The 19902-nt window shown below is 43.7% G+C and overlaps 1 protein-coding gene across 16 annotated transcripts in view; it reads left to right on the top strand.

Moving 5' to 3' along the window:
- The window catches only part of MTSS1 (MTSS I-BAR domain containing 1), a 161387-nt gene that overhangs the window by 21160 nt on the left and 120325 nt on the right, over window positions 1–19902 (top strand). For all 16 annotated transcript variants that reach the window (XM_070222479.1, XM_070222477.1, XM_070222473.1 and 13 more), the window contains exons 2-3: window positions 2527–2588; window positions 6248–6321. In XM_070222479.1, coding sequence (XP_070078580.1) covers window positions 2527–2588; window positions 6248–6321 — 136 coding nt within the window. The remainder of the gene's footprint in view (window positions 1–2526; window positions 2589–6247; window positions 6322–19902) is intronic.

The following is a 19902-nucleotide window of genomic DNA, read 5'->3' as shown; positions in this document are numbered from 1 at the left end:
ATGTTGGTCTGGACAGAGATCTGTAGTGGCCAGCTAGAGACTCTGATTTCCTCTCTTAGCCCTTTAATTACTGGGGTGTAGATGTAGAAGGGGCGTTCATACCTGGAATTGATAAAAAAGTGGTAAGCAGATGAGGTGTTATAGTTGGAATTCCCTGTGATGTCTGGATGGACCTGGAATGGTAGCCTGAGCTCTTGTAAGGTTTTATTCAATACAAATTAATATAAAGTTCTGCTTTGGGATTGAGGAAACTCCCAGGGCACAAACATGGGATGGAGGCTCTGTGGCTTAGCAGTATGGTGACAAGACCAGTGCGTGGGTATTGGTGTCGGTAGCTCAGGTGTAGCTGCAGAAGGCCTCTCCCAGGAGCCAGGCGGACGGGATCCCTGACCTGGTGTAGCTTAGCATCCCGTGGGAGCAAATTTTCGCTTGGAGGAATAAATCGAGAGACCTGCGGGTGGGCCACGCAGGTCTCCAGTGCAGAAATGCAGAACTGATGGGTGTAATGTGGCAGCTTGTGTGAAACAGACTTCAGGGTTTGGGTGGGTTGTAAATGCATGGTGCTGCTGTTGCCAGAACCTCTAAATTGATCTTAAGGGTTTTTTTTTAATGTAATGATGTTATTGTTTTTGTAAAAATGATATGACCCCTATAAACACACAAACACACACACAGCTATGCCATAGAGGAAAATAACGACAAAGAAAGCAACACATTGGTCCAAATCTTAGCTCCTAGAAATAGCCCATTTTTATATTTGGTAGACAATTTTCCAGATATCTCTATGCACATTTTCAGATAGATTTGATAGCTAGAGAAATGTGGACATAAGCACTTTTATAATAAGGCGTTCCTGCTGTGTGTGGTATTTTCAAAATAAAAACATTTAATTTTACTTTCATGTAGCAGGAGAATTGAAACTGAAGTGACGTAATACTGAAGAAATTGCTGGACTTCAGATAAATGTTTCTTCACCAAAAGGAATCAGTTTGTCAGACGTTTCTCTAAAGCAGTGGTTCTTAGCCAGGGGCGATTTTGCCTCTGGGGAACATGTGACAATGTCTGGAGACATTTTTCGTTATCACAACCAGGGGTTGGGAGTTACGACTTCTAGTGAATAGAGGTCACGGATGTTGCCAAATACCCTATAATGCGCAGAACAGCTCCCCACCAAAAAGTATACAGTATGTAATGTCAGTAGTGGCGAGGTTGAGAACCTGTGTACTAAGGGTAAGAAAAAAAAGATGATGACAACCATCAGGAAGGTGAAATAATCTATTTTAGCTCAGTTGCAGTTTTAGACTATTTTGATTGGGCTTCTGTAATGAAAGGAGAGATGATTAACCTCACGATAGTTTCTCCCTCTCTCCTTAACAACAAAATCAGGAGGTCGCATTTGTTATTTTGGCCATATCCAGGTTCATAACATTTCATTTTATCCTGCAACCGTTACCCCCTAGGTGTTTAATCTTAGTTCTATATTTAAATGATTTAGTGCCAAACTCTTCTTCTCTAACCGTGGTCTCCCCTTGTCTGGGTTTATTTTGCGTTGCCTTTTGGTTGGTTGGCTGCCTGATCTTAACAGAAGTTGAATGTGTATGTGCAGGGAGGCGTGAGACCCCGCTCTGGTTTGCCCCACGCAGGATTGCACCTGCACTTTGGAGTTCATGTCTGAGCACCATACTTAGAAGAGCAGAGAGACACGATGGAATGGAATGTCCCCAGGACACTGCGTGCAGGGGTGTGAAACAGGGTCCTCTGTAGAAATGGAATTGCACTTGGGGAGCTGAAAGAAGGAAAGATGTGGATGAATGTGCTGGTTATCCTCAGTTCTGGAAAAGTCTTCCATGTGGAAGCGGGCTTGGTCTTCACTCTGAGGGTCCCCAGAAGGTTAGAACTAGGACTCCATGGCCATAAAGGAGAGGGTGGCAGATATAGGTAGGCTGCTATGGGAGGGTGATGAGTTCCTTGTTAGCTGAAGCGTGTTGGGGAACCACCTGTCATATTGTATGTACATGCTGGGTTCAAGCCATCAGCTGAGTGGCTATATTTAGGTAACTTTCCAACCGTGAGATTCTGATAGTCTCATAATGTTTCCCAGCAGCCACATGTCTTGGAGAGGAGCCCCAGTCACTCTAGTTCCTCCTCCCGTTTGGAATGAGGGTGAGAAGAGCCAGGCCATGATCAGGTGATTCACGGTAGAGCCTTAAATGTTCTGCACAGCTTGAATTTGGACCCACCATCTATTGACTCAAAAAGTGATGCATCGATGTATATGTTAGATTCTGCCAAACTTCTTCCACTTGGTGTCTGTAGTATTTACAAGATTACAGGGACTGAGCACCTTCTAAACCCATTCCTGAGCCAATACGTTTATATATAGTCGGGCAACATCTCATAGACTGCAAAGGAAGAGAGCATGCCCAGATTGTTCCCTGTATAATTGGAATTGGGTGTTCTGTTATTGTCTTAATCAGATGTCTGTCACAGCGGGACTTACTGATTGACGGCTTTGTTTTGTTGTAGGGGAGCTATCCAGTTTGGGAAGATTTCATAAACAAAGCAGGAAAGCTACAGTCTCAGCTTCGGTAAGTAGACGCACGTTGTCCCCAGGAACAGGGCGACATCCTTAGATGAAGAATGGAGTAGGATGGACACAAAATGCAGATTCGGGTTAGTTTTGAACCCGTTACAGATAGGGAAGCATGTAGTGGGTTCTGATTTGAGCATTGCCGCTTAGCCGTATGTCCTGATGCTCACATGTAAAATTGAACTCATATCTGCTCTGCCACCTTCCACAGGAATTTGGAGAGTCCAGTCAGGTATTATATGTAAGGTAATAAATGGCAGCATTTATGTAGCGCTCACTATGTGCCAGGCATGTGTTAACTCAATTAAATCTCAACCCCAAGAGGTAAGTACGGTTATTATCCCAATTTTCCCGATGAAGAAACTGAGGCACAGATAAGCTAAATAACTTGTCCAAAGTCACACAGCTAGTAGCAAATGGCAGAGCAGGGATTTGAACTCGGGCAGTCTGGCTGCAGAGTCCATTCTGCTTACTGCCTCTCGTTAGAAAGAGCGTAAAACTTAGTGTGGACTATTGTATAATTCCTTTTAGGTGAAATGTCTAGAAAGCTCAAATCTGTAGAGACAGATGTAGATTAGTGGTTGCCTGGGGCTGGGGGTGGAAAAGGAGATTGACTGTAGTTGGGCACCGAGAATCTTTTTGGGGTTATGGAAATGTTCTAAAATTGGATTGTGGTGGTGGTTCATAACTCTAAATTTACTAAAACATCATTGAATCATACACCTAAAAAGGGTGAATTTTATGGTATTACAAATTATGCCTCAATAAAGCTGCTTAAAAAACTAATGCTGATGTGCTCTAAGGGGCGATTATGGTTGCCTTGTGTTGTGCTTGTTCGTATATCATTTGATAGCAGATAGGGAATATGTCAACATCTTGTTAAGGCTCTATGCTTTTAAAGTCAGGAGAAGGGGTATTATTGCAGTTAGTGGGTGTTCCGTGAAGGATGGGACATTTAAAAAAGCAATTGTTTTCATGATCTCTCTTCATGGCAAATGGGGGATGACATTGGTTGCTTTGACATAAGGATGTTGTCCAGAGAATGAAGCGGGTAGATATTTTCTAGGATAAAAAGCCATGTGGATGACAGAGAGAGGAGGGAAGGATGACTTGACACTCTTGTCCTTTTCCCGTGGACAGGAGTTACTGCCCAGAGCTTTAGCCATAGGACTGGATGTTGCATGGCTCCCCTGGAGATCAGGAGAGAAAACTCTCCTGATCCAGGAGAGATGGATTTTCCCCTTCCATTCCTTCAGCTTCCTGGGGCCTGAGATTGCCATCCATGAACCTGGGATTTCCAGAGCCATGCGTGGGCATCCCAATGGACAGTGAGCTCTGGAATACAGCCCCTTCTCCACTTGTCAAGTCCTTCACCATTTCTTTGCTTAAAAACCTGCAGTTACTTTCTGCTGGATCAGGTCCAACCTCCTCTGCTTAGAGTGTGACCCCGTTCGTCTAGGCCTTCAGCTGCCTCACCAATAAGATGAGGGACCACCTACCCACCCCCCATCTCTGCCACTATTATGATTTATTTCAAATAGGTTAATCTCTATCCTGTAGGAGGTCTCTTCCTGGAGTAAATCAGTAAAACATTTAACTACACCCCCCCACACACACATTTTTTCTTATCCGACCTCACTTAATTGTCTGGTAGGCTTTCAGGGTTGACCAAGGAAAAGACTCTCTTCCTTTTGTTACCAATGAAGAACCTAAAGCTTAAAATAATTCACTGATTAGCTGTCGTAAGCACATAAAGTAAGACGTAAAGCAATCGTTTCTTAGCCCCAGTGGTACAAAGTACATTTTCTATTTTTTTTTTTAGCAACATTTAGGCCTCCTGCAGGCAGGACCATTTCTTTATTTTGTCAAACTACTAGTAGCTGGCCGAGAGCACTAAAGGGTCCTCGTGTACATGGCTGAGTTTTCTGTTTGAGAGAGAGGATAAAGATAAGACTGTAGAAGAGGCAGTTAAGTCTTGGAGTATTTAAGCTGCCTCGCTCCTTCCCGCGGCTGGTGGTTCCATGTTTGTTCTGCCCCATCGGAGAGGGCGAAGATGTCTTGTGGCAACAGCAGTCAATGAAATATGACTCATTGGGAGGCACTGTTTAAAAGCTCTTAATTCCTCACACTTGACCACTGTCCTCACCGTCAGTGGAGCCCTGGTGGCCATGTAATACTCAAGGCGCCTCTACTGCTGGCTCACTGAATTTGGGTGATTGGCATTGACTTGAATGCGAATAAATCCAGCCATTGTGTCAGATATTAATTGTAAATCAGAATGAGCCATTTATAAATCCCAGCGTGTTTGGTCAAGCTAACTTGTCCAGGCTTTGCATTTCATGTCCAACTCTTTAAAAAATGAGCTTCGACGTGCTTTTTTTTTTGCTTCTGTTTTGTGTGTATGTCTTTTTAATTTTTTTTTTAATTTAAGCACAATGTTTCCTTGATCTCCTGGAAGACATCATCAGGCCTCGTTTTGAAGTTTGGCTGTAGGGGGCTGTTGCCCAGGTTTTCCCAGGGACCACTCCCAGCCCTTTCCAGGATCCTTTTGTTTCATAACCGCTGTTGCTTATGTTTAAAGGCCTTTTCTGTTCTGTTCTTTTCTTTCTCTGTTTTGAACTCCTTCCTTTCTAGTCCTTATTCTCATCTTCCTTCAGCCACTTTGCATTCTTAGGAATTCTCAGTAAAGGCTGGATGCGTATGAGAAATACTTGGAAATTAGCATGAGGCTGTCAGCTCGATTGTAAAGTCCCTGCATGTGAGTCCTGGGCTGGCTGGCTTGTTCTGGGCATTCACAGCCCTGGCATGGAACGGTGCTTACTCTTCATTGACTGACATCTTGGATCCGGACTCTAGGAACCAGTAGACCACAGAGTGCTCAAGCCATCTCCTAGTGCCCAAGAGGATGTGAAGAATTCAAAACAAGATCTAGGAGAGCAAATGAGTCTAGTAACTTCTCCCCATTCTCAGCTTTTAGGAATTCGGGAGATCCAGTTGAGATAAGCATTCTACGGTTGAAAAAATAGTATCTCAGTTTCATCATAGTTATGATTTAGGGGGAAAAGTCACATAGCCAGGGTCTTGACTTGTAGTGGGACGAGCCCAGGACTATGAGTCCTGCTGGGCTGCTAGTCCCAGCTCTGGTCTGAACCAGTGATCTCGAGAGTCACTTTGTAGTTATGGTCCCAGTTTTCCCATCTCTAAAATGGATTGCGTGAACAAGGTGATGTCTCTCCAAGATTCCTTCTCCCAATCCATGTATCTATATTGTTCTCCCACTCTAAAATTAATTTCACCTGTACCATTTATATTTTTCAGTGATATTTTTCTTTTTGGCAGAAACGCCTGTCTTCCTCCGTAGTGAAATTTTGCTTAGCAATGATTTTATACTCTCAGGTGAAATAAGATGGGAAGAATTGCTAGCATTTACTGGCTAGCACCAAACGAGCTGGACGTTATTGGGGTAGGGTGCTTATGAAAAGAAGAAACGCTTCCTAAGAAAACAGTGGGTCTGCAAAGCCGGTGGTCCCCCGTGTCCCGTCGAGTTGTTGCTCCTGGAAGGCTGTGTTCAGTCCTTAGCGGTTGTAGCCCTTTAGCTGTCATGAATTTGCTAGTGTGAGACGTTCCTCATGCTTTTGTTATCTGTTTGCGTTTCAGGACAACAGTGGTAGCAGCAGCTGCCTTCTTGGATGCCTTTCAGAAAGTGGCTGACATGGCCACCAACACACGTGGTAAGCAGATGGAGGGACGGCTTCCAGCATTAACTCAATTCAGCGTGGGGGCTTTTGCCCTTGGGTGGCTTTCTGAGAAGATACAGTTATCAGAGCTCAGCTGACTCATATTTCTAATTTTTTTTAACTCTGTGGGATTCCACATATTAAAAGTTGCCGACGGTTCTCCAGATAATAAAGCTTATGAAAAGAAGAATGAAAAATAAAGAACAGAAACCACTATTTATGCGTGAGGTGGCATGATGTGTTTTTTTTTTTTTGTCATTTTTCATGACATGCTGGTTGTAGAGCCTGAGCTGTGCATTTGGCTGCGATGTGTTTTTCCCTCCTCACATGGATTGGCCTGAGGTTTTTCTTGTTCCCTTGTGGAATGGGAAGCAGTGAAAATGGTTGGATAGACCATTTTTCTGGGTTTCCATAAAATAAGGAACCATTTTATAAGTAGGGTCCTATTGTGTTGTATCTGTGTGTCTCCCACATTTGACTGCAAGTCCCTTGAGCTGGAGATCAGGACTTATTGGTGTCTGAACCCCGCAGTAGTGCCTAGAACACAGTAGGTGTTTAAAGTATGTTTATTAAGTCAATGAACAAAGGGAAATCTTTTGAAAAGTTCTAATGGTTTTAGTGACTACTGAATCATACAAAAATAACAATAACAGGTGAAAGGTATAAAGAAGAAAATGCATACACCTTTACCCACCACCATCGTTAGAAATATGACGTTACACAGGGCCAGCCTGGTGGTGCAGCTGTTAAGTGTGCACGTTCCACTTTGGCGGCCTGAAGTTCGCTGGTTCGGATCCCAGGTGCAGACATGGCACTGCTTGGCAAGCCATGCAGTGGCAGGTGTCCCACATATAAAGTAGAGGAAGATGGGCATGGGTGTTAGCTCAGGGCCAGTCTTCCTCAGCAAAAAGAGGAGGATTGGTAGGTGTTAGCTCAGGGCTAATCTTCCTTGGAAAAAAAATTAAAAAAAAAAAAGAAATGATGTTATGCATAATTTAGAGACTCCTGTTCGAAGCAGGGTGCTTTCCTTCTGTTAACAGACAGAATCTCTCCTGCCTGTCTTTTTGCCTTATCTTTTTGGGTCTGCTTGTGCACTGACACCTGCATGCCTGTTCTTGTCATTGTTAGGGTGACATTGGAAAATGTGTGTGTTGGGCGCAGGTTTTGGGGGACCGCTCCCAGTCACACGAGAGCTGAGCTTCTGTGAAGCACATGATAGGTACCTCCAGTGGGTTTCAGTAGGTACCCATTTACCATAGGTGCATAGTTAAATATTCAAATGAGTTTGCAGTGAAGACACTTCTCATTCATTAAAGAAACTCAGAAACTGCTGATATTTCAGGCTCTGTCATGGGACCAGAAAAATCAGTACGTTACTCTCTTTGTCCTGGAGGAGCTTGCAGTTGAGTGGGGAAAATGGGATGTGCACATAAAGAATTTCAGTGTAGAAATAATGTTTGGGACAGTAATAGTGGTAGAATGGAGTGTTGAGGGAATATAGGAAAGTAAGCAGTTAGCTCAGGGAGTCGAGGAAGTTCCCTCAGGGGAGGTAATATTTCTCCTCATTTCCAAGATGCCAACGGTGTCTCCAAAGGTTCCTAGGAGAGTGTCATGGGGACATCAGACCAGTGGCCTCTTCAGCCTGTTTGTCAGCTTGACAGGAGTCTTAATCAGTATCTTTTTTAAGCCCTTTAAAAAAATTATTACATAGTTTATTTGTGTCCATTCTAGAATGTTTAGAATATACAAGTGTGAAGAAGAATTTAACTTTAAGCCAGTGTTCACCACTGTTAGTGTTATTGGGTCTGTCTTATAATGTTTTCTTCTCTTTCAGCAGTATCTGGAACTGGAGCTGTCAGTCATAGTGATGTCTTTCTAGAATAGTCATCAGAATGTGTCCTCCTTAAAAAACTTGTTCTGCTATTGGAAAGAACTTAGATATTTGGCATTGCATTTTTGAATGCAATAAGAAGTTTTGGTATTTTAGTGTTTAATTATTGGATGAGTCTTAAAGGGTGGAAGAGAGACGCATTCCTTGATTTTTCCACAATTTCCTGCTGGGTGTTTGCAGAGGCCGCTCCCCAGAGTGGTTCTCAGTGGGAAACTGGAGGGCCTGCAAGTTCTCATGGTTTGAGGGTGGAAAGCCAGAGCAATTATTTGTGGGAAAAGAAAGCAGAGCAGTCTCTCTGTGGTGGGGATGGAGGTCGAGTAGGAGCCTGGAGGTGATGTCCTTGACAAAAGACAAATGTCACAGTGAACAGACCCCCACGTTGATATATTTTTAAGCCACTTGATTTCAGGTCATTTTTAGCAATGCCTGGATACATCTCGTGATGTCTAGAAGCCGTATGTACTGGGGGGAGATTCTGTTGAGTGTCAGAGTGTGAGAACTCTCACGTGACCTAAAAAGTGTATGGTTGATAGAAGGTATATTTTATGGAGATAAGAGAAACTTGAATGTTCTTCTTGTGTGTTCTGTAAGCTATTCAGAAGTGATTTTGAGTCAGTTAATTTTTACTTAAAAATTGAGGGAAAAAACACGTTCTTTAGTTTAAAAAATTCATGTACCCGTTGCAGGGATTGGATTTAGTGTCATTTATAGACTTTTTTGCATATATAAACAAACACATCTGGCAGGAAGAAAGCTAACTGCAGAACACTATGTAGAATGATAGATGGAATAAAGTATATCTGTATGATCGTTTTCAAAAGGTGGCCCATAAGATATGTGTTCTTGTGTTTTTACTGCACATATTCTCATTATGTTTCTGTGTCAGTACCTAGAGATCTACCTCATTCTTTCTAGCGGCCAAATGGAATTTCACTGTCTGGATATAGCACAATTTAATCATTCTTCTCAAGGGATATTTAGATTACCTCCTTTTTATTCGCTGTTACAGGCTAGGCTGCAGTTAATGCCCGTGTATACATCCTTCTGGAGATCTATGCATAATCTATTTTTAATGGTGTAGGCATCACCAAGGAAGTGATGAATCTGTAGAAAATGCTTCAGCCTGATTTGGCCAGCAGCAGACACATTTGGGCTTCAGGTCATTAGGGGCTGTAGCTCTAATACGGTTTACAGTTTGATATCTACTCTCTACAGAAAGCCAGTCTCTTGCTTAGAGCCCTTTGATGTATTTTTCCAGTCCTGCTTGCTGGAAGTGATAGAAGGGAATAACAGTTATTCTTAACTGCATCTCTTTCGGGCATGCCTCCAGAATTTCAAGCGAGCAGGTCTCCGGTTTCCAAAATATTAGCATTCCATATTGTTTCCCAAAGGCAACAGCTCTGAAAGTTCTTTGTCTTTTTTAGCAAATATTTTACTCTAGCTAGTAATACCATTTATTTAGGAGAAACTTTTAAAGCTGGTCACTATAAGAGCAAAATCGATCTAGACCTTATATAACTATTGTTAGAGTGTGGAAATATGTTAGACCTGTTTTGTTCATTTGTTTTAAACGAAAGTGTCAGTTGCTATTAAATGTATATATTTAGGTTAGTAATTAAACTGTAATGGGATTTAAGAATTTATTAGTACCATAATACTTAATACAAGTCCATATTTTGTTGATTTTTGCACTCTGGAATGAATAAACCACGTGTTTAATATGAAAGCACACGTTTTTTTGTATTATTGGCCACAAAGAATTAGTATCTAGGTGTTTGGTATACTTAGAATGCCAGACTTTGTTGAGCAGGGTCTCCCTTTTCTTTGTGTCATAATGGACCAGCACATGGCCTGTCATAGGAGATGAAAATGTTTGAACTCACTCGGATGCAGTTGTCTGTGTTACTTAAAAAAATGAAAAAGAAAAGAAAGAGAACTAAGTGGCTGGCGGGGCAGGCTTCTCAACCCTCTCCAGCAGAGGTGGCCCGTGTGGGGCATGGCTTTCCTGCACCTGTAGGCATGCGCCCTGGCACACAGGGCCTCGCTCACTCTTCCTCTCCCTTTCCCTGGGATGCAGGAGTATTGAGCTGATGAAATGCGCCGTCCTGTCAGCACTGGCCCTTCGTTGCCACTGCATCATTTGCTGTGTCAGCAAGGGCCTTTGAAGAGCATAATGCTGTGTGACTTTTATTTTTGGCTGCCACTGTATGCCTCTGTAATTATTTTATAGCTTTGAAAACCATCTCGGGGCTGATTCGATGACCCACCAAACCCACAGTGAGGAGTTGAAGATTCTGAGAAGGAAGGAAATGGATCCCCAGCTGACAGATCATCTTTAATGTCCAAAAACCTTTATACATCATTTTTAAAAATGGGCATGGTTTTAATATTAAAAACTGCGATAGCTAACATCTGTTGAATAAGTAACACGGGCTGAGCTCTGTTCTAAGTGCCTTACATATATTGAGTCTTTTTATTCCTGCAACAGCCCTATGGGGTAGGTGCTCATGCTCTCCACTTTAGGTGATGAAATCGGGGTGAAGAGAGCTTTCCTAACCAAGGTCACACAGCTAGTCAGTGGTGAAACTGGAGTCTGGCCCAGAGCCGAGACTTGAACGATTAAATTATGATTCCTTGTGTCAGGAGCGCCTGGATTTAGTAGAAGCTTATGTTTACTTTTAAAGTTACTTGATCCTGAACATATTAAAGAAATAGTGACTGGATTGCAAACTGGGCTGCCTGGGTTTGTCTTGTGGCTTTGCAGCTGTGTGGCCCTGTGTAAATTGTATTTCACACCTCTGGGCTTTACTTTCCCCAACTGTAAAACGGGTTTTCCCAGGGCAGAGAGTCCTAGATGATCGCCAGTGACCTTTTTTGGCTCTAAAATTCGATGATTTTAAAATCTCATTTTGGCCCTATTAAATTCATAAAATATGAATGAAGTTGGGCAGTCTGAATTTTCCGTGTTATCTTTAGAGTTTCCAATTTTTGCTCTGGAGACAAAGGGAGTGGAGGAAGCAAAGTTAAGTATAGGATAACGGAGGGGAGAGGGTTAGAGGAGAAAAATCGAAACTGCAGTTGGGCGTTTGGGTTGATTTGAGTTGTAAAGAGGCCCCCTCTCAGATGTGTAGTGCGTGCATGAGGTGGGTGGGTGGCAGCTGGAACTTTTAAGACAGCCATGGAAGTCCAGACGTGGACTTTATTCAATGAACCTGGATTGTGCGTTGGTGAGGAAAATCTCAGTGGCCTACGTTGGATAAGGCAGTTGTGGCGCTCAAAAATGTGTTACGTGTTTTTAGTGTGTGTGACACGTTTTATTTTATTTTATTTATTTATTTATTTTTTTTTAGTGTAGATTTTGCTAAATGCCATGGTCTCTAGATCTGGCTGTGTGGTTCATAATTACTCAGAACTTTGCTTTAAAGGACAGATTTCGGGGCCCTGCCTTGTACCCTTGGAATCAGAATCACTGAGTGGGACCTGGGAATCTCGGATTTTTAGACACTTCCCAGGAGATTTTGTTCCTCGTTGAGGTTTGTGCTGTCACATGAGGCCTCTTGCCATCTTGCCACACCCCACCTGTCCAATGACATCTCTGCCCGTGGCCGACAGTTCCACCCACAGAGAAATGCTCACGGCTTCCTGAAACCCTTAAAACCTTTGATCCCTCTCTGCGTGCACACGTGCGTTCCAGACCTGGAATGCCCTTCCCCGGCCACCCCTCTCCGCCCACTTTAGATGCTGGAGCATCTGCTGCTTGTTTTCCGAGAGAGAGTTTGAGTCACGTCACCTGTGACACTTTTGCCCCCTCCCCCGTGAGGTAAAGCAGATCTCAGGCCTCGGCCTGTGCAGCACATGCTTCTGCTAAAGCACTCACCTCGCTGTGTTGTCACCTTCTCCACTAGACTGCATACACCTCCAGGAGAGAGCCTGTGTCCTCCTCGCGGAGGAGCCCAGATACCCAAATGCTAAGTATCTGTCATCTAGCAGGGTGCAGACAACATTTGATGAATGAATAAACGAACAAATACAGCAGCTGTCACACCAGCATAGCCCTAGTGAATCTGGGTGAGAGAGGCTGTCATCTCAGGTGGCAGGAGGCGGGTGGAGTGGGGTCTTGGCCGGATTCCATTTGGGTGTTCAGAATTTGAATCGCGGTGACCCCTCCCTGAGGTCGAGTCTCTGGTGGACCAGGTGACTTCATATTTCATTGTAGCTGAAGAAGGTCCAGCAATTCCATGATTGAGGTCACGGGAAAGGGGGCAGGTGGGTGAAAGGAGTGGGGCGGGGAGGGAAAGAGAGGAACTCTTCCCTGCTAGGGGAGGAGGTGCTGTTTCCAAGAGGCAGTCAGACTGGTTTTGTTTGCCCTCGAGTTTTATTTTAACCAGTGGTTTAATTGAGGCTTCACTGGCCCTTAACTTCTGGATTGACTTTGGTGTTCAAGTCCTGAACCCTTTCATGTAATTAGAGCCCTATGATTTCTACCTGGAAGCTACTTAGCTGCAAACTGGGGAAAAAAAATAATTATTTTTAAAAAGTCATAAAAGAGGCCAGCCTGGTGGCATAGTGGTTAAGTTTGCATGCTCAGCTTGGGTGGCCCGGGGTTCGCCGGTTCGGATCTTGGGCACAGACCTACTACACACTACTTGTCAAGCCGTGCTGTGGCGGTGTCCCACATACAAAATAGAGGAAGACTGGCACAGATGTTAGCTCAGGGACAATCTTCCTCACTAAAAACAAAAAAACCTGGGAGAAAAAAGTCATAAAAAAAAAGGCCCTTCTCACAGACCTGGAACTGAGTATTCCTTAAATATGACCTTGAAAGACTTTGGACAAATTCATTCATTTGATTAAAAATAAAAAGGCATAAAACTGTATTCTGCTAATCTGTGGATGTGGCTGTAGATGGTAAACTGGTCTGTACTCTTACTGGCTAATTCAGTTTTCTTAGTTATTTTTGGTTATTGTGTTTAGGATTCTTACAGGAAAAGAGAGTACTTATGAGCGTTTGAGAAACAAGCTCAGTTGTGATTTTTCTTTAAGAGCCGAGCTTATTGCTTTGAAAAATTCAAGGATAGTGTATTTTTCTGGTGATCTTATTCTGATGTGGCCTTTATGGGTAATAGGAGAAAAAGGAAGCTAGCATAAAGCACCTTCTGGAGCCCAGAGAAGAAGTTTTATGGGAAACTGGCTGGGGTTAATTTTACTTAGAGCCTGTGATAGCTGCATAGGAACATCTTGGCTCTGATTTCCTGGAGCCTGGCACTTCTTAGATGCTGGGGAAATGCTTGCTAATTTGTTAAAAAATTTATAAAATGAAGCACTTTATAGCTTGCTCACAGAGTGGATGGACCAGCAGCTGTATTCTCTAATATTTTTAAACATGAACCTAGGCACGCTCAGTAGAAGATGACCTAGAAACTCTCTGTTGCCTTTTGTTTTCAGGGTCTTGAACTTGACCTTTTGATTTGGATTCACATGAATATTGCTGAGGAAGCCCTAAGCAAATTTTGCCCTGCTGGAAGTTACATTTGGAAAAGTCTCATTGCTGTGTTGTAGGTGGGTGGGGGGGTATGGGGTGTGGGGAGTGAGAGCAAAGCTGTGAAAAAGAAGAAGATTTGTAGTTGGTTAAGGTGAAAAATTGGTTAGGCAAAGACAAAGTCACCTTTTCTCCCATATTTCTTTTTTGTGTGTGTGTTTTGTTTTCTTCTTAATTGTATGCCTTATGCCAGGCCTTGACAGGTCCTGCGTGTGCTGTGGTGCGTGATGCTGATGGAGTCCTGGCCTCGTGGAGCTTTTAGTCTGGGCCAGGGCTGTTCTGTGTGATAGAATTTTCTGTGATGATGGAAATGTGCTCCATTTTTGCCATCCAATATGGCAGCCACTAGCCACATGTGGTTATTGAGCACTTTACATGTGGGCTAGTGTAACTGAGGAACTGAATTGCTAATTCTTAAAATTTTAAGTAATCTTAATACGTACATTAATATCAGGGAGACTGAATCCTCTCTTCCAGGATGACTGGTTTCTATGTGGAGGTCTTTTTTGAGATGCTTCCAACTTTGCTGAGGGCTGTGATAGTACCAAAACCTGGGATAGCTTTAATGTAGCCTTATTAATTTTCATCAGCCTCTCAAGCCAGTCCACGCTTAAATATTTATATATGTATGAGTGTGTCTATTTTTATGTTGAATACGTATGATAATCTCAATCTTACATGAGGTATAAATAAAAATACTTTTATAAGTTGTTGCTACTTAAAGTAATATGTAACCTAGCTAAAAACTCTGTGCCTATAATGTAAATACAGCTTCAAGATATAAATTCTCCATGTCCTCTACAGAGGTTTTGAGCTATCATTGACCTAATAAGGGGTAGCATAAAAAATATGAAGCCTTTTGAAATGGGCTCATAAATCTGCATTCTCCTCTCCTTTCAGGTTTCATTATTTCAGGGATGCTTTTCCTCTCTGACAGACCTTGAGTCATTTGAACTCATTAGCACGATAAACTTAATCCTACACATTCTGCTTAGGATAAAACAACTTTTTAAAAATGACCCTATGAATGTGAAGTTTGTCTTAGCATTTTCCGTTTTTTAAAAGCTGTTCTTTTTTGGTTTCCGTTATGTGAAACTGGTCCTTGGTGTTTGAGTCCAGGACAGTAGGCTAGTATGTGTATTTTAAACACTTGTTACAAGTCACATTATAGGTAAGGGCTAGAAATAACAAAGGAATTCACACAGTTATTGAATATTTTTATTTTACAAATTTAAAAAAAATCTCATTTTCCTTTTTTTCCCCTTTATTAGTTGATGGAGTTAGGAGGTGGGTGCATATATGTTCAATTATTTTGGTGGGCAAATTTGTATATTCTAGGAGATTTGGAATCATGAACCAGGCATTACTGGTGATAAAATGAAATCTCTCCTTTCTGATCCCACTGATCTTTTGATCTTTTTTCTTTTTTTTTCTTTCTTTTCTTTTCTTTTTTTTTTGTGGAAGATTAGCCCTGTGCTAACTACTGCCAGTCCTCCTCTTTTTGCTGAGGAAGACTGGCCCTGAGCTAACATCCATGCCTATCCTCCCCTCCTTTATATGTGGGATGCCTACCACAGCATGGCGTGCCAAGCCGTGCCATGTCCGCACCTGGGATCTGAGCCCACGAACCCCGGGCTGCTGAGAAGCAGAACGTGCAAACTTAGCTGCTGTGCCACCGGGCCGGTCCCTTTTTTTTTTTGTCAGGAAGATTGGCCCTGTGCTAACATCTGTTGCCAATCTTCCTCTTTTTGCTTGAGGAAGATTTCCCTGAGCCAACATCTGCACTGATCTTCCTCTGTTTTGTATATGGGACACTGCCACAGCATGGCTTGATGAGCGGTGTGTAGGTCCATGCCAGGAATCCGAACCCGTGAACCTGAGGCTGCTGAAGCAGAGTGCGTGAACTTAACCATTATACCACTGGGCTGCCCACCGCCCCCCACCCCCTGCCTCGATCTTTTCTTGATTTTAAAACTGATGCCTGACAACATCACCCTCCCCGCTCTACAAGTGGCCTTTTTTTGTTGACCTGTGGTTGGGTAGCAACAGTTGCCAGAGACGGGCTGTTCCGTTATGGTTAGCCGCTGTCCTGCCTGTGCCACATTTGACTTGTCACTGTCCTCCTAAAAAGACACTTGAAAGAGCGGTTATTGTACATTAGCCTGCAAGGCACTAACCTGAGTCCCACTTTTCCGTAAGCATGTCCTGAGTGTCCAGAGCAGGATGTCCCCAGAATCCTAAAATCCTACAGCAAAGAGAGCTACGACTCTCTGAATTCCATACCCAAGCCCGTGTGTCCTTTTAAGGCTTGCCCTACCGCTAACCGAGAGAAGCGTCTGTTCCCGCTCAGTTCAGTGGCGGTACCCCATTTTGCCCTGGTATGTTTTCCCCTGATGAGTCTTGAATTATGCCGTGTGCTGTTTTCTGTCTGACTTCAGCAGCCTTAATAAATGCTGGTGAATGACGCAGTGGTGGCGGTGGCGCAGGGGAGGAAGGTCCAGGCGTGGAGAGGATGTGTGTTTTTAGGAGCGATGGGGTTGATCTCTGTGCAGCGTGGTTATTTGTGTCATTAGGCAGTTTACATAATGAAGCGGTTTACTCAGCAGTTCCTTCCTTCCAGCTTCCAGGGCTGTCGTGCGTTCTGTGCACCAGCAATGGGGATTCTCCTCCCATCTCCCTCTCTCTTCTCCATCCTAGTTCTTCCCCTTTTTTTTGTTTTGGCTTAATAACTACTACTCCCCCACCCCTTCCCACTGCCACACACACAAATGGGTCCTAGTCACTTCTGGTAAAATATTGGTTGGCATTCGTGAAAGAATGCCATTATTTTAGTTTGTACAGATGATGATTTCTTGTGAAAGGTCATTTGCCGTAGAGCTGTGAACTCGGTTGGGTCTGCCTACCTCAGATAAAAATAACCATTTGGAATGTAAACGTGAACTTGAAGACGCTCGAAGTTGTCAAACGAGCATTTTTCTAGGATGAGTCTATTCCTCCTGATGGTGTAGCTGCCCCTGTCTGCTCCCTCTGATAAAGCGCCAGCCCGAAATACGCACGCAATGGGAAAACTGCTTTGAACCAACATTTCCACTTTAACTGGGCACGTGTGCTCTTCTGTAGGAAAAATGTGATATTGGGAAATAACTGAGAGAATAAAGTAAGGAATATTCAAAAGGCCTTCCATCACCAAGATTCTGGCAGTGAAGTCTCTTGATCTATTTTAAAGAAATCTGGTTTTTATATGCTACTTTTAGAAACATGTCTGTGGCCTAAAGTGAGAATTACCTGGAGGTTTTTTGCTTTGTTTTGTCTTCTTTTTGAACATAACTCTCAGGTCTTTCATTTTTAAGGTGGTACAGGATTCTTCTTATGGACCATCTAGTAGCTAGTACATTTCATTTTTACAGGGTGAGCTGAGTCTCAGCGAGGTGAAGTCACTTGCCCAAGGCCACTCAGCTAGTAAGAGGACAGTGGGGACCCTCATTCTGGCCCAGGGCTTCCTGTCTCACGGTTTCCCGCAAAGCTGCACGGCTCACCGGTGGTCCACTTTGCTCTGGGTTTAATGGTGAGGGCATTCAAGTAGGAAAGAACACGAGTTATGAAAAAAAATCTCTGTTCTGTGCCCTCAGTTCATCATTGTCAGTAAAGACTTGTTTGCTTGTTTGTTTATATGGAACCCTTGGTCATCTGGTTTTCCAAAGCATTTTTCCACTTCATTCCAGTGCCTCCTTTTTCTGTGGAAGATGGTTTTGTTTTCTTTTGGCTTGGGGGGGGGGGTGGGTGGGGAGGAGAGGCTGTTTTGCTTATATTTTAATCATTTGTTATATTTGACATAAGCATATTTATCTGTAAGAGTAAGTAAGCTTCTTTCATCCATATTGCCTTCGTTTTGCAAATACATCTCTATGTGTGCGTGCCTGCACATGCGGGTGCGTGACACATGCATGCGCACACACGCATACTATGTCTTTCGATTCTCGAATGTTTAAAATTGCCTTGGGACTCTCATTTCTAGTAAAAGATAGCGCTATGGAAATCTGCAGCATTTCCTGCTGTGTTCGCCGGTGCTCGGGGACCCTGGTTACCATGGAAACTAATATCCAGACGCTGGGTGGTTCTTTCCTTTAGAGCTGCATTTAAGCGCATTTCACAGTTCAATACAATGCTGCTGCTTCCCTCCTTTATAATAAGGAGGGGGGAAAAGCTGAGTGATTACAAATTAAAATAAAATGCTGTTTCTGCTAAGGCAGAGATCTTGAAAATATGCACCCTTTTAATATGATTATCAGTTGAAGGGCAATATAATTTCTCAAAGATGGCCAGAGGTATCTGATAAAATACAAAAGAATTGCGGAGGAGACAGTGAAAATGGAACCTTCTTCCTGTGCTGCTAATCTCTAGGCTTCTCTTTGGGACGACGGGCTTGCAAGGCTGTCGCGGACTTGATCCCATTAACTCCAGTTGAGTCCATTTGGTTTGTCAGGAGGGCTTCACGGCAGACAAGAGACCTTGAGCTCTCTGCATGTGCCCGCCGTCCTCCATTTCCTGACCCCTCTCTCTCAGAACCCACCCAGACAGCCAGCTCTGAGAGCTTGCCCGAATTTGAGCCCTTGGTTTGCCATTTAAGCACGTGATTGCCATCTGTGCTTGTTGAAAGGCAGATGCGGATTATGAGAGTGATACTTCATTTGGATAATACAATATAAAGCCAAGTGCAAGATGCCTTGGTTGTCCTGGAACTGGAGGAAATAATGAGCCATGTAAACGTACCCCCCTGACCTCCCAATGGTGTCGGCGGTTCTGTTGTTGGTCCCTGGTCACAGGTGGGCTTACGCATGTCTGTGTGGGAGGTGGCAGTGATACCAGGCCCAGGTTCCCACTGCCAACATACAGACTCCTGTTTCACCAGATCCAAGGATAGTAAAATCGCCTCCAGCTTTGTTTAGATGGATGCCTAGTGCTCTGGTGGTTGTTTTTCCAAATGCGTTTGTCTGAAGCCAGTGCTGGCAATGTGTGTTCGTTGGAAAATCTGACGTACTTTTTGCCTATCACAAGGGTCTTAGTCCAGCCTTGGCCTGGAGGATTTACTGGGGGCCCTCTCCCTGTCGATGCACCCAGCAAGCCCCTCGGCTGCTTTATCTCATTGGGGAAGGTTAGGTAGGAGTCCCATTCACAAACAAGGGAAACCAGCCTTGGTGACTTGAAGTGACTTGGTTAAAATGTCACACAGCTTCGAGGTGGCAGATTCTGGAGTGTGTCTCGGCTCTGTTGACCCTTCAGTCCCATATTCTTTCCACCGCAGAGATCAGTTGTATGTATAGAACCACCTAGGAATTTAGGCCAGGGCTTCTCAATCTCAGTGCTATTGACATTTGGGGCTTGGATAATTCTTTGTTGTGAGGGGGCTGTCCTGTGCGTTGTAGGATGTTGAGCAGCATGCCTGGTCTCGACCCCTGCCCTGTTGTGAAAACCTGAAATGTCTCCAGATGTTGCCAGATGCCCCCTGCAGGACAAAGTGGCCCTGGTTGAGAATCACTGAGCTAGATCTTGCAAGTGTTTTTATTTGGCAGTTTAATGGAATGTGGCGGTGCCATTTTTGAGGCAGTTGTTGACAGCTTGGTTCATTTAAGATAGGTTTTAAATTATTCATAATTAAGTTATCATTTTAGAAATTTGACAGTCCATGCATCATTTCATCCAAGAAACAACCACTGTGCTAAGTTGTGCGTAAGAGTCCACATCCTACCAAAAAGGACTGCATCCTTTTTACTAGAAAGTCATTTCCCAGTGTGAAAATATTGCCCAGTTGTTTTCAAAAGATTAAGCGGAATAAGACCAGTGATGGAGTTGAACAGAGTGTTGGAGTTTTCATTCCTACTGAGCTGGCCGCCTTCATGGAGAGGCGGCTCTGCTGAAGGTGGGCCTGGTCAGGAGGTTGGCTCCAGGCTCACGCTGCCCGGTCACAGCTGTGTGGCCTTGGGTCAGTCCAACACGTTGGCCTTGTTGTCTATGAGAAGACTGTCGGGTCTGCTATACCTGCTTGTCAGGGTGACCATGGAGCTCAAATGAGGGTGTGGCTATGAAAGTCCCAAAGAGCTGGCACACACGGTCACATGCTTCTGTGTCGCATGTCATCTGGAGTCCC

This window comes from Equus caballus, chromosome 9, assembly GCF_041296265.1.
Source record: "Equus caballus isolate H_3958 breed thoroughbred chromosome 9, TB-T2T, whole genome shotgun sequence".
Taxonomy (NCBI): Eukaryota; Metazoa; Chordata; class Mammalia; order Perissodactyla; family Equidae; genus Equus; species Equus caballus.
The sequence above is the reverse complement of the archived record's forward strand: the minus strand, read 5'-3'. Positions and strand labels throughout refer to the sequence as shown.